Source organism: Ranitomeya imitator, chromosome 6 (genome assembly GCF_032444005.1).
Source record: "Ranitomeya imitator isolate aRanImi1 chromosome 6, aRanImi1.pri, whole genome shotgun sequence".
Classification (NCBI taxonomy): Eukaryota; Metazoa; Chordata; class Amphibia; order Anura; family Dendrobatidae; genus Ranitomeya; species Ranitomeya imitator.
The window spans coordinates 537,583,839-537,598,501 of record NC_091287.1 but is presented as its reverse complement, the minus strand read 5'-3'; the positions used below and the strand labels follow the sequence as shown (position 1 = coordinate 537,598,501).

General features: G+C 46.0%; 1 protein-coding gene across 2 annotated transcripts in view; it reads left to right on the top strand.

Moving 5' to 3' along the window:
* OC90 (otoconin 90) overlaps nt 1–14,663 on the top strand; it is a 255,001-nt gene that overhangs the window by 184,525 nt on the left and 55,813 nt on the right. For both annotated transcript variants that reach the window (XM_069731932.1, XM_069731933.1), the window contains one exon: nt 14,312–14,359. In XM_069731932.1, coding sequence (XP_069588033.1) covers nt 14,312–14,359 — 48 coding nt within the window. The remainder of the gene's footprint in view (nt 1–14,311; nt 14,360–14,663) is intronic.

The following is a 14,663-nucleotide window of genomic DNA, read 5'->3' as shown; positions in this document are numbered from 1 at the left end:
TATCCTGTACCCCCAGTGTCAGTGTCATTATCCTGTACCCCAAGTGTCAGTGCCATTATCCTGTACCCCAAGTGTCAGTGTCATTATCCTGTACCCCAAGTGTCAGTGTCATTATCCTGTACCCCCAGTTTCAGTGTCATTATCCTGTACCCCCAGTGTCAGTGTCATTATGCTGTACTCCAAGTGTCATTGTCTTTATCCTGTACCCCAAGTGTCAGTGTCTTTATCCTGTACCCCAAGTGTCAGTGTCATTATCCTGTACCCCCAGTGTCAGTGTCATTATCCTGTACCCCAAGTGTCAGTGTCATTATCCTGTACCCCCTGAGTCAGTGTCATTATCCTGTACCCCCAGTGTCAGTGTCATTATCCTGTACCCCAAGTGTCAGTGTCATTATCTTGTACCCCAAGTGTCAGTGTCATTATCCTGTACCCCAAGTGTCAGTGTCATTATCCTGTACCCCAAGTGTCAGTGTCATTATCCTGTACTCCAAGTGTCAGTGTCATTATCCTGTACTCCAAGTGTCATTGTCTTTATCCTGTACCCCCAGTGTCAGTGTCATTATCCTGTACCCCAAGTGTCAGTGTCATTATCCTTTACCCCAAGTGTCAGTGTCATTATCCTGTACCCCAAGTGTCAGTGTCATTATCCTGTACCCCCAGTGTCAGTGTCATTATCCTGTACCCCAAGTGTCAGTGCCATTATCCTGTACCCCAAGTGTCAGTGTCATTATCCTGTACCCCAAGTGTCAGTGTCATTATCCTGTACCCCCAGTTTCAGTGTCATTATCCTGTACCCCCAGTGTCAGTGTCATTATGCTGTACTCCAAGTGTCATTGTCTTTATCCTGTACCCCAAGTGTCAGTGTCTTTATCCTGTACCCCAAGTGTCAGTGTCATTATCCTGTACCCCCAGTGTCAGTGTCATTATCCTGTACCCCAAGTGTCAGTGTCATTATCCTGTACCCCCTGAGTCAGTGTCATTATCCTGTACCCCCAGTGTCAGTGTCATTATCCTGTACCCCAAGTGTCAGTGTCATTATCTTGTACCCCAAGTGTCAGTGTCATTATCCTGTACCCCAAGTGTCAGTGTCATTATCTTGTACCCCAAGTGTCAGTGTCATTATCCTGTACCCCAAGTGTCAGTGTCATTATCCTGTACCCCAAGTGTCAGTGTCATTATCCTGTACTCCAAGTGTCAGTGTCATTATCCTGTACCCCAAGTGTCATTGTCTTTATCCTGTACCCCCAGTGTCAGTGTCATTATCCTTTACCCCAAGTGTCAGTGTCATTATCCTGTACCCCGAGTGTCAGTGTCATTATCCTGTACCCCAAGTGTCAGTGTCATTATCCTTTACCCCAAGTGTCAGTGTCATTATCCTGTACCCCCAGTGTCAGTGTCATTATCCTGTACCCCCAGTGTCAGTGTCATTATCCTTTACCCCAAGTGTCAGTGTCATTATCCTCTACCCCCAGTGTCAGTGTCATTATCCTGTACCCCCAGTGTCAGTGTCATTATCCTGTACCCCCAGTGTCAGTGTCATTATCCTTTACCCCGAGTGTCAGTGTCATTATCCTGTACCCCCAGTGTCAGTGTCATTATCCTGTACCCCGAGTGTCAGTGTCATTATCCTGTATCCCGAGTGTCAGTGTCATTATCCTGTACCCCCAGTGTCAGTGTCATTATCCTGTACCCCAAGTGTCAGTGTCATTATCCTGTACCCCAAGTGTCATTGTCTTTATCCTGTACCCCAAGTGTCAGTGTCATTATCCTGTACCCCCAGAATCAGTGTCATTATCCTGTACCCCCAGTGTCAGTGTCATTATCCTGTACCCCCAGTGTCAGTGTCATTATCCTGTACCCCAAGTGTCAGTGTCATTATCTTGTACCCCAAGTGTCATTGTCTTTATCCTGTACCTCCAGTGTCAGTGTCATTATCCTGTACCCCCAGAATCAGTGTCATTATCCTGTACCCCGAGTGTCAGTGTCTTTATCCTGTACCCCAAGTGTCAGTGTCATTATCCTGTACCCCGAGTGTCAGTGTCTTTATCCTGTACCCCAAGTGTCAGTGTCATTATCCTGTACCCCCAGAATCAGTGTCATTATCCTGTACCCCCAGTGTCAGTGTCATTATCCTGTACCCCCAGTGTCAGTGTCATTATCCTTTACCCCAAGTGTCAATGTCATTATCCTGTACCCCCAGTGTCAGTGTCATTATCCTGTACCCCCAGTGTCAGTGTCATTATCCTGTACCCCCAGTGTCAGTGTCATTATCCTGTACCCCAAGTGTCAGTGTCATTATCCTGTACCCCAAGTGTCAGTGTCATTATCCTGTACCCCCAGTGTCAGTGTCATTATCCTGTACCCCAAGTGTCAGTGCCATTATCCTGTACCCCGAGTGTCAGTGTCATTATCCTGTACCCCCAGTGTCAGTGTCATTATCCTGTACCCCCAGTGTCAGTGTCATTATCCTTTACCCCAAGTGTCAATGTCATTATCCTGTACCCCCAGTGTCAGTGTCATTATCCTGTACCCCCAGTGTCAGTGTCATTTTCCTGTACCCCCAGTGTCAGTGTCATTATCCTGTACCCCGAGTGTCAGTGTCATTATCCTGTACTCCAAGTGTCAGTGTCATTATCTTGTACCCCAAGTGTCAGTGTCATTATCTTGTACCCCAAGTGTCAGTGTCATTATCCTGTACCCCAAGTGTCAGTGTCATTATCCTGTACCCCCAGTGTCAGTGTCATTATCCTGTACTCCAAGTGTCATTGTCTTTATCCTGTACCCCAAGTGTCAGTGTCATTATCCTGTACCCCCAGTGTCAGTGTCATTATCCTGTACCCCCAGTGTCAGTGTCATTATCCTGTACCCCGAGTGTCAGTGTCATTATCCTGTACCCCAAGTGTCAGTGTCATTATCCTGTACCCCCAGTGTCAGTGTCATTATCCTGTACCCCGAGTGTCAGTGTCATTATCCTGTACCCCGAGTGTCAGTGTCATTATCCTGTACCCCCAGTGTCAGTGTCATTATCCTGTACCCCGAGTGTCAGTGTCATTATCCTGTACCCCAAGTGTCAGTGCCATTATCCTGTACCCCCAGTGTCAGTGTCATTATCCTGTACCCCCAGTGTCAGTGTCATTATCCTGTACCCCCAGTGTCAGTGTCATTATCCTGTACCCCCAGTGTCAGTGTCATTATCCTGTACCCCAAGTGTCAGTGTCATTATCCTGTACCCCGAGTGTCAGTGTCATTATCCTGTACCCCGAGTGTCAGTGTCATTATCCTGTACCCCAAGTGTCAGTGTCATTATCCTGTACCCCGAGTATCAGTGTCATTATCCTGTACCCCAAGTGTCAGTGTCATTATCCTGTACCCCCAGTGTCAGTGTCATTATCCTGTACCCCCAGTGTCAGTGTCATTATCCTTTACCCCGAGTGTCAGTGTCATTATCCTGTGCCCCCAGTGTCAGTGTCATTATCCTGTACCCCCAGTGTCAGTGTCATTATCCTGTACCCCGAGTGTCAGTGTCATTATCCTGTATCCCGAGTGTCAGTGTCATTATCCTGTACCCCCAGTGTCAGTGTCATTATCCTGTACCCCAAGTGTCAGTGTCATTATCCTGTACCCCAAGTGTCATTGTCTTTATCCTGTACCCCAAGTGTCAGTGTCATTATCCTGTACCCCCAGAATCAGTGTCATTATCCTGTACCCCCAGTGTCAGTGTCATTATCCTGTACCCCCAGTGTCAGTGTCATTATCCTGTACCCCAAGTGTCAGTGTCATTATCTTGTACCCCAAGTGTCAGTGTCATTATCCTGTACCCCAAGTGTCATTGTCTTTATCCTGTACCCCAAGTGTCAGTGTCATTATCCTGTACCCCCAGTGTCAGTGTCATTATCCTGTACCCCAAGTGTCAGTGTCATTATCTTGTACCCCAAGTGTCATTGTCTTTATCCTGTACCTCCAGTGTCAGTGTCATTATCCTGTACCCCCAGAATCAGTGTCATTATCCTGTACCCCGAGTGTCAGTGTCTTTATCCTGTACCCCAAGTGTCAGTGTCATTATCCTGTACCCCCAGAATCAGTGTCATTATCCTGTACCCCCAGTGTCAGTGTCATTATCCTGTACCCCCAGTGTCAGTGTCATTATCCTTTACCCCAAGTGTCAATGTCATTATCCTGTACCCCCAGTGTCAGTGTCATTATCCTGTACCCCCAGTGTCAGTGTCATTATCCTGTACCCCCAGTGTCAGTGTCATTATCCTGTACCCCGAGTGTCAGTGTCATTATCCTGTATCCCTAGTATCGGTGTCATTATCCTGTACTCCAAGTGTCAGTGTCATTATCTTGTACCCCAAGTGTCAGTGTCATTATCTTGTACCCCAAGTGTCAGTGTCATTATCCTGTACCCCAAGTGTCAGTGTCATTATCCTGTACCCCCAGTGTCAGTGTCATTATCCTGTACTCCAAGTGTCATTGTCTTTATCCTGTACCCCAAGTGTCAGTGTCATTATCCTGTACCCCCAGTGTCAGTGTCATTATCCTGTACCCCCAGTGTCAGTGTCATTATCCTGTACCCCGAGTGTCAGTGTCATTATCCTGTACCCCGAGTGTCAGTGTCATTATCCTGTACCCCCAGTGTCAGTGTCATTATCCTGTACCCCGAGTGTCAGTGTCATTATCCTGTACCCCGAGTGTCAGTGTCATTATCCTGTACCCCCAGTGTCAGTGTCATTATCCTGTACCCCGAGTGTCAGTGTCATTATCCTGTACCCCCAGTGTCAGTGTCATTATCCTGTACCCCGAGTGTCAGTGTCATTATCCTGTACCCCGAGTGTCAGTGTCATTATCCTGTACCCCGAGTGTCAGTGTCATTATCCTGTACCCCCAGTGTCAGTGTCATTATCCTGTACCCCAAGTGTCAGTGCCATTATCCTGTACCCCCAGTGTCAGTGTCATTATCCTGTACCCCCAGTGTCAGTGTCATTATCCTGTACCCCCAGTGTCAGTGTCATTATCCTGTACCCCCAGTGTCAGTGTCATTATCCTGTACCCCCAGTGTCAGTGTCATTATCCTGTACCCCCAGTGTCAGTGTCATTATCCTGTACCCCCAGTGTCAGTGTCATTATCCTGTACCCCCAGTGTCAGTGTCATTATCCTGTACCCCAAGTGTCAGTGTCATTATCCTGTACCCCGAGTGTCAGTGTCATTATCCTGTACCCCGAGTGTCAGTGTCATTATCCTGTACCCCGAGTATCAGTGTCATTATCCTGTACCCCAAGTGTCAGTGTCATTATCCTGTACCCCAAGTGTCAGTGTCATTATCCTGTACCCCAAGTGTCAGTGTCATTATCCTGTACCCCAAGTGTCAGTGTCATTATCCTGTACCCCAAGTGTCAGTGTCATTATCCTGTACCCCAAGTGTCAGTGTCATTATCCTGTACCCCCAGTGTCAGTGTCTTTATCCTGTACCCCAAGTGTCAGTGTCATTATCCTGTACCCCCAGAATCAGTGTCATTATCCTGTACCCCAAGTGTCAGTGTCATTATCCTGTACCCCCAGTGTCAGTGTCTTTATCCTGTACCCCAAGTGTCAGTGTCATTATCCTGTACCCCCAGAATCAGTGTCATTATCCTGTACCCCCAGTGTCAGTGTCATTATCCTGTACCCCCAGAATCAGTGTCATTATCCTGTACCCCAAGTGTCAGTGTCATTATCCTGTACTCCAAGTGTCATTGTCTTTATCCTGTAGCCCAAGTGTCAGTGTCATTATCCTGTACTCCAAGTGTCAGTGTCATTATCCTGTACCCCAAGTGTCAGTGTCATTATCCTGTACTCCAAGTGTCAGTGTCATTATCTTTATCCCCAAGTGTCAGTGTCTTTATCCTGTACCCCAAGTGTCAGTGTCATTATCCTGTACCCCAAGTGTCAGTGTCATTATCCTGTACTCCAAGTGTCAGTGTCATTATCTTGTACCCCAAGTGTCATTGTCATTATCCTGTACCCCCAGTGTCAGTGTCATTATCCTGTACCCCAAGTGTCAGTGTCATTATCCTGTACTCCAAGTGTCATTGTCTTTATCCTGTACCCCAAGTGTCAGTGTCATTATCCTGTACTCCAAGTGTCAGTGTCATTATTCTGTACACCAAGTATCAGTGTCATTATCCTGTACCCCAAGTGTCAGTGTCATTATCCTGTACCCCAAGTATCAGTGTCATTATCCTGTATCCCAAGTGTCAGTGTCATTATCCTGTACCCCAAGTGTCAGTGTCATTATCCTGTACCCCAAGTGTCAGTGTCATTATCCTGTACCCCGAGTATCAGTGTCATTATCCTGTACCCCAAGTGTCAGTGTCATTATCCTGTACCCCAAGTGTCAGTGTCATTATCCTGTATCCCAAGTGTCAGTGTCATTATCCTGTACCCCAAGTGTCAGTGTCATTATCCTGTACCCCAAGTGTCATTGTCATTATCCTGTATCCCAAGTGTCAGTGTCATTATCCTGTACCCCGAGTATCAGTGTCATTATCCTGTACCCCAAGTGTCAGTGTCATTATCCTGTACCCCAAGTGTCAGTGTCATTATCCTGTACCCCAAGTGTCAGTGTCATTATCCTGTATCCCAAGTGTCAGTGTCATTATCCTGTACCCCAAGTGTCAGTGTCATTATCCTGTACCCCAAGTGTCAGTGTCATTATCCTGTATCCCAAGTGTCAGTGTCATTATCCTGTACCCCCAGTGTCAGTGTCTTTATCCTGTACCCCAAGTGTCAGTGTCATTATCCTGTACCCCCAGAATCAGTGTCATTATCCTTTACCCCCAGTGTCAGTGTCATTATCCTGTACCCCAAGTGTCAGTGTCATTATCCTGTACCCCCAGTGTCAGTGTCTTTATCCTGTACCCCAAGTGTCAGTGTCATTATCCTGTACCCCCAGAATCAGTGTCATTATCCTGTACCCCCAGTGTCAGTGTCATTATCCTGTACCCCAAGTGTCATTGTCTTTATCCTGTACCCCAAGTGTCAGTGTCATTATCCTGTACTCCAAGTGTCATTGTCTTTATCCTGTACCCCAAGTGTCAGTGTCATTATCCTGTACTCCAAGTGTCAGTGTCATTATCCTGTACCCCCAGAATCAGTGTCATTATCCTGTACCCCCAGTGTCAGTGTCATTATCCTGTACCCCAAGTGTCATTGTCTTTATCCTGTACCCCCAGAGTCAGTGTCATTATCCTGTACCCCAAGTGTCATTGTCTTTATCCTGTACCCCAAGTGTCAGTGTCATTATCCTGTACCCCAGTGTCAGTGTCATTATCCTGTACTCCAAGTGTCAGTGTCATTATCCTGTACCCCAAGTGTCAGTGTCATTATCTTTATCCCCAAGTGTCAGTGTCATTATCCTGTACTCCAAGTGTCAGTGTCATTATCTTTATCCCCAAGTGTCAGTGTCATTATCCTGTACTCCAAGTGTCAGTGTCATTATCCTGTACCCCAAGTGTCAGTGTCATTATCCTGTACTCCAAGTGTCAGTGTCATTATCTTGTACCCCAAGTGTCATTGTCATTATCCTGTACCCCCAGTGTCAGTGTCATTATCCTGTACCCCAAGTGTCAGTGTCATTATCCTGTACTCCAAGTGTCATTGTCTTTATCCTGTACCCCAAGTGTCAGTGTCATTATCCTGTACTCCAAGTGTCAGTGTCATTATCTTGTACCCCAAGTGTCAGTGTCTTTATCCTGTACCCCCAGTGTCAGTGTCATTATCCTGTACTCCAAGTGTCATTGTCATTATCCTGTACCCCCAGTGTCAGTGTCGTTATCCTGTACCCCAAGTGTCAGTGTCATTATCCTGTACTCCAAGTGTCATTGTCATTATCCTGTACCCCAAGTGTCAGTGTCTTTATCCTGTACCCCAAGTGTCAGTCATTATCCTGTACTCCAAGTGTCATTGTCTTTATCCTGTACCCCAAGTGTCAGTGTCATTATCCTGTACTCCAAGTGTCAGTGTCATTATCCTGTACCCCCAGTGTCAGTGTCATTATCCTGTACCCCCAGTGTCAGTGTCATTATCCTGTACCCCAAGTGTCAGTGTCATTATCCTGTACCCCAAGTGTCAGTGTCATTATCCTGTACCCCAAGTGTCAGTGTCATTATGCTGTACCCCAAGTGTCAGTGTCTTTATCCTGTACCCCAAGTGTAAATGTCATTATCCTGTACGCCAAGAGTCATTGTCATTATCCTGTACCCCAAGTGTCTGTGTCTTTATCCTGTACCCCAAGTGTCAGTGTCATTATCCTGTACCCCGAGTGTCAGTGTCATTATCCTGTACTCCAAGTGTCAGTGTCATTATCCTGTACCTTAAGTGTCAGTGTCATTATCCTGTACTCCAAGTGTCATTGTCTTTATCCTGTACCCCCAGTGTCAGTGTCTTTATCCTGTACCCCAAGTGTCAGTGTCATTATCCTGTACCCCCAGAATCAGTGTCATTATCCTGTTCCCCCAGTGTCAGTGTCATTATCCTGTACCCCCAGTGTCAGTGTCATTATCCTGTACCCCAAGTGTCAGTGTCATTATTCTGTACCCCAAGTATCAGTGTGATAGTCCTGTACTCCAAGTGTCATTGTCTTTATCCTGTACCCCAAGTGTCAGTGTCATTATCCTGTATCCCAAGTGTCAGTGTCATTATCCTGTACCCCAAGTGTCAGTGTCATTATCCTGTACCCCAAGTGTCAGTGTCATTATCCTGTACCCCCAGTGTCAGTGTCATTATCCTGTACCCCCAGTGTCAGTGTCATTATCCTGTACCCCCAGTGTCAGTGTCATTATCCTGTACCCCCAGTGTCAGTGTCATTATCCTGTACCCCCAGTGTCATTGTCTTTATCCTGTACCCCCAGTGTCAGTGTCATTATCCTGTACCCCCAGTGTCATTGTCTTTATCCTGTACCCCCAGTGTCAGTGTCATTATCCTGTACCCCCAGTGTCATTGTCTTTATCCTGTACCCCCAGTGTCAGTGTCATTATCCTTTACCCCAAGTGTCAGTGTCATTATCCTGTACCCCCAGTGTCAGTGTCATTATCCTGTACCCCCAGTGTCAGTGTCATTATCCTGTACCCCCAGTGTCAGTGTCATTATCCTGTACCCCCAGTGTCAGTGTCATTATCCTTTACCCCAAGTGTCAGTGTCATTATCCTGTACCCCAAGTGTCAGTGTCATTATCTTGTACCCCCAGTATCAGTGTCATTATCCTGTACCCCGAGTGTCAGTGTCATTATCCTGTACCCCCAGTGTCATTATCCTGTACCCCGAGTGTCAGTGTCATTATCCTGTACCCCAAGTGTCAGTGTCATTATCCTGTACCCCCAGTGTCAGTGTCATTATCCTGTACCCCAAGTGTCAGTGTCATTATCCTGTACCCCAAGTGTCAGTGTCATTATCCTGTACCCCCAGTGTCAGTGTCATTATCTTGTACCCCAAGTGTCAGTGTCATTATCCTGTACCCCAAGTGTCAGTGTCATTATTCTGTACCCCAAGTATCAGTGTGATAGTCCTGTACTCCAAGTGTCAGTGTCATTATCCTGTACTCCAAGTGTCTGTGTCTTTATCCTGTACCCCAAGTGTCAGTGTCATTATCCTGTACCTTAAGTGTCAGTGTCATTATCCTGTACCTTAAGTGTCACTGTCATTATCCTGTACCCCAAGTGTCAGTGTCATTATCATGTACCCCAAGTGTCAGTGTCATTATCCTGTACCCCCAGTGTCAGTGTCATTATCCTGTACCCCAAGTGTCAGTGTCATTATCCTGTACCCCAAGTGTCAGTGTCATTATCCTGTACCCCCAGTGTCAGTGTCATTATCCTGTACCCCAAGTGTCAGTGTCATTATCCTGTACTCCAAGTGTCAGTGTCATTATCCTGTACTCCAAGTGTCAGTGTCATTATCCTGTACCTTAAGTGTCAGTGTCATTATCCTGTACTCCAAGTGTCAGTGTCTTTATCCTGTACCCCAAGTGTCAGTGTCATTATCCTGTACCCCCAGAATCAGTGTCATTATCCTGTACCCCCAGTGTCAGTGTCATTATCCTGTACCCCCAGTGTCAGTGTCATTATCCTGTACCCCAAGTGTCAGTGTCATTATCCTGTACCCCAAGTGTCAGTGTCATTATCCTGTATCCCAAGTGTCAGTGTCATTATCCTGTACCCCAAGTGTCAGTGTCATTATCCTGTACCCCAAGTGTCAGTGTCATTATCCTGTACCCCCAGTGTCAGTGTCATTATCCTGTACTCCAAGTGTCAGTGTCATTATCCTGTATCCCAAGTGTCAGTGTCATTATCCTGTACCCCAAGTGTCAGTGTCATTATCCTGTACTCCAAGTGTCATTGTCTTTATCCTGTACCCCAAGTGTCAGTGTCATTATCCTGTACCCCAAGTGTTAGTGTCATTATCCTGTACCCCAAGTGTCAGTGTCATTATCTTGTACCCCAAGTGTCAGTGTCTTTATCCTGTACCCCAAGTGTCAGTGTCTTTATCCTGTACCCCAAGTGTCAGTGTCATTATCCTGTACCCCAAGTGTCAGTGTTATTATCCTGTACTCCAAGTGTCATTGTCTTTATCCTGTACACCAAGTGTCAGTGTCATTATCCTGTACCCCGAGTGTCAGTGTCATTATCCTGTACCCCAAGTGTCAGTGTCATTATCCTGTACCCCAAGTGTCAGTGTTATTATCCTGTACTCCAAGTGTCATTGTCTTTATCCTGTACTCCAAGTGTCAGTGTCATTATCCTGTACCCCGAGTGTCAGTGTCATTATCCTGTACCCCGAGTGTCAGTGTTATTATCCTGTACTCCGAGTGTCATTGTCTTTATCCTGTACTCCAAGTGTCAGTGTCATTATCCTGTACCCCAAGTGTCAGTGTCATTATCCTGTACCCCCAGTGTCAGTGTCATTATCCTGTACCCCAAGTGTCAGTGTCATTATCCTGTACCCCAAGTGTCAGTGTCATTATCCTGTACTTCAAGTGTCATTGTCATTATCTTGTACCCCAAGTGTCAGTGTCATTATCCTGTACCCCAAGTGTCAGTGTCATTATCCTGTACCCCCAGTGTCAGTGTCTTTATCCTGTACCCCAAGTGTCAATGTCATTATCCTGTACCCCAAGTGTCAGTGTCATTATCCTGTACCCCAAGTGTCAGTGTCATTATCCTGTACCCCCAGTGTCAGTGTCTTTATCCTGTACCCCAAGTGTCAATGTCATTATCCTGTACCCCAAGTGTCAGTGTCATTATCCTGTACCCCAAGTGTCAGTGTCTTTATCTTGTACCCCAAGTGTCAGTCATTATCCTGTATTTCAAGTGTCAGTGTCATTATCCTGTACCCCAAGTGTCAATGTCATTATCCTGTACCTCAAGTGTCAGTGTCGTTATCCTGTACTCCAAGTGTCAGTGTCTTTATCCTGTACCCCAAGTGTCAGTGTCTTTATCCTGTACCCCAAGTGTCAGTCATTATCCTGTACCCCAAGTGTCAGTGTCATTATCCTGTACCCCAAGTGTCAGTCATTATCCTGTACCCCAAGTGTCAGTGTCATTATCCTGTACCCCAAGTGTCAGTGTCATTATCCTGTACCCCAAGTGTCAGTGTAATTAACCTGTACTCCAAGTGTCAGTGTCTTTATCCTGTACCCCAAGTGTCAATGTCATTATCCTGTACCCCAAGTGTCAGTGTCATTATCCTGTACCCCAAGTGTCAGTGTCTTTATCCTGTACCCCAAGTGTCAGTGTCATTATCCTGTACTCCAAGTGTCAATGTCATTATCCTGTACCCCAAGTGTCAGTGTCATTATCCTGTACCCCAAGTGTCAGTGTCATTATCCTGTACCCCCAGTGTCATTGTCATTATCCTGTACCCCAAGTGTCAGTGTCATTATCCTGTACCCCCAGTGTCATTGTCATTATCCTGTACCCCAAGTGTCAATGTCATTATCCTGTACCCCCAGTGTCAGTGTCATTATCTTGTACCCCAAGTGTCATTGTCATTATCCTGTACCCCAAGTGTCAGTGTCATTATCCTGTACCTTAAGTGTCAGTGTCATTATCCTGTACTCCAAGTGTCATTGTCTTTATCCTGTACCCCAAGTGTCAGTGTCTTTATCCTGTACCCCAAGTGTCATTGTCTTTATCCTGTACCCCCAGTGTCAGTGTCTTTATCCTGTACCCCAAGTGTCAGTGTCATTATCCTGTACCTTAAGTGTCAGTGTCATTATCCTGTACTCCAAGTGTCATTGTCTTTATCCTGTACCCCAAGTGTCAGTGTCATTATCCTGTACTCCAAGTGTCATTGTCTTTATCCTGTACCCCCAGTGTCAGTGTCTTTATCCTGTACCCCAAGTGTCAGTGTCATTATCCTGTACCCCCAGAATCAGTGTCATTATCCTGTACCCCCAGTGTCAGTGTCATTATCCTGTACCCCAAGTGTCAGTGCCATTATCCTGTACTCCGAGTGTCAGTGTCATTATCCTGTACCCCAAGTATCAGTGTCATTATCCTGTACTCCGAGTGTCAGTGTCATTATCCTGTACCCCAGTGTCAGTGTCATTATCCTGTACCCCCAGAATCAGTGTCATTATCCTGTACCCCGAGTGTCAGTGTCATTATCCTGTACCCCGAGTGTCAGTGTCATTATCCTGTACCCCCAGTGTCAGTGTCATTATCCTGTACCCCCAGAATCAGTGTCATTATCCTGTACCCCGAGTGTCAGTGTCATTATCCTGTACCCCGAGTGTCAGTGTCATTATCCTGTACCCCAAGTGTCAGTGTCATTATCCTGTACCCCGAGTGTCGGTGTCATTATCCTGTACCCCGAGTGTCAGTGTCATTATCCTGTATCCCTAGTATCAGTGTCATTATCCTGTACCCCGAGTGTCAGTGTCATTATCCTGTACCCCAAGTGTCAGTGTCATTATCCTGTACCCCGAGTGTCAGTGTCATTATCCTGTACCCCGAGTGTCAGTGTCATTATCCTGTACCCCGAGTGTCAGTGTCATTATCCTGTACCCCAAGTGTCAGTGTCATTATTCTGTACCCCAAGTATCAGTGTGATAGTCCTGTACTCCAAGTGTCAGTGTCATTATCCTGTACCCCGAGTGTCAGTGTCATTATCCTGTATCCCAAGTGTCAGTGTCATTATCCTGTATCCCAAGTGTCAGTGTCATTATCCTGTACCTCAATATACATACATATACACACACACAAACACACACTGTATATATATAGATAACTACTGTATGACACATTTCTGAAAGAGGGAGAACTCGCTCCTCGATACACCACTTCACTTACCATTACTGCTCCTCATCGTCCTCAATATGTCACTATTCCCAGAACTACCTTCATGAATCATCTTAATTCCCTGGTCGATGGGATTACTACATCAGCACCTGTTTAGCTTTCCTCCCACATTCGTTATACAGAACTTTTCCTGCTTTGCAATATTTTGGCCTTTGGGCTTGTACTAAATTCAACCTCAATAGCTCTTGGGCTTCCTACAAGTTCAGACCAGCTGTCTGTACCTCTTGAAGATGCAATTCTACGGCGCATTGTACCTTGCAGGCAGTGATTCATGCTGATCAGTGGGGGGGAATTGTGATATGTACCAAAGGATATACTTAGACATAGTGTATCTCATCTATAATTATAATTGCCTTGTGAGAATGCCAGATGTAAGTGCAAAGGAGAAGATGCTGTGAAGTCTTTCATCCCACGATGTGGGGGAGGAGAGGGTGGCCGTAACTGATTTGCATTTTATCTTAACGAGGTGTAATATCATGTGTGTTAGGGTACCGTCACACAGTGGCATTTTGATCGCTACGACGGCACGATTTGTGACGTTCCAGCGATATATCCGTGACGTTCCAGCGATCTCGCTGTGTCTGACACGCTCCTGCGATCAGGGACCCCGCTGAGAATCGTACGTCGTAGCAGATCGTTTGAAACTTTCTTTCGTCGTCTAGTGTCCCACTGTGGCGGCATGATCGCATGGTGTAACAAAGGTGTGCACGATATTGTATACGATGTGCAAATAGTAACCAACAGCTTCTACATCGCACATACGTCATGAAATTATCGCTCCAGCGTCGTACATTGCAAAGTGTGACAGCAGTCTACGACGCTGGAGCGATATTGTTACGATGCTGGAGCGTCACGGATCGTGCCGTCGTAGTGATCAAAATGCCACTGTATGACGGTACCCTAAGATTTTTCTCTGCGTCTCAGCTTGTACTGACTCATTAATTCATTAACTTCTTTTTTTATATATATTTTTAGTACAACAGAATAGAAGTGTGGATACAATGTATGGAGCCACTCAAGAAGGTACGTCCATTACCCGTTAGTGAACCTGTACTGGCACCACTTTGCATGATGTAACATTGTTTTACATTGTCGACCCTTTGGGGTGTATGACCTTCTAAAAGACCCAAAAAAGGACATTAACAGTCAAAAAGTATTTGGTAGAAGATGGCTACTTAGAGCAAAGTTGAGGGATGTTACCCTCAGTAGAGGAAAAGTATTTGGACCGCTGGTGAGAACTATCTAAAAATGAAGGGCAGAGGGGAAAAGAAGAAATTAGGACTTGATGGAGATGGATGAAGCCACACCATCAATGGCATCTAAAGTG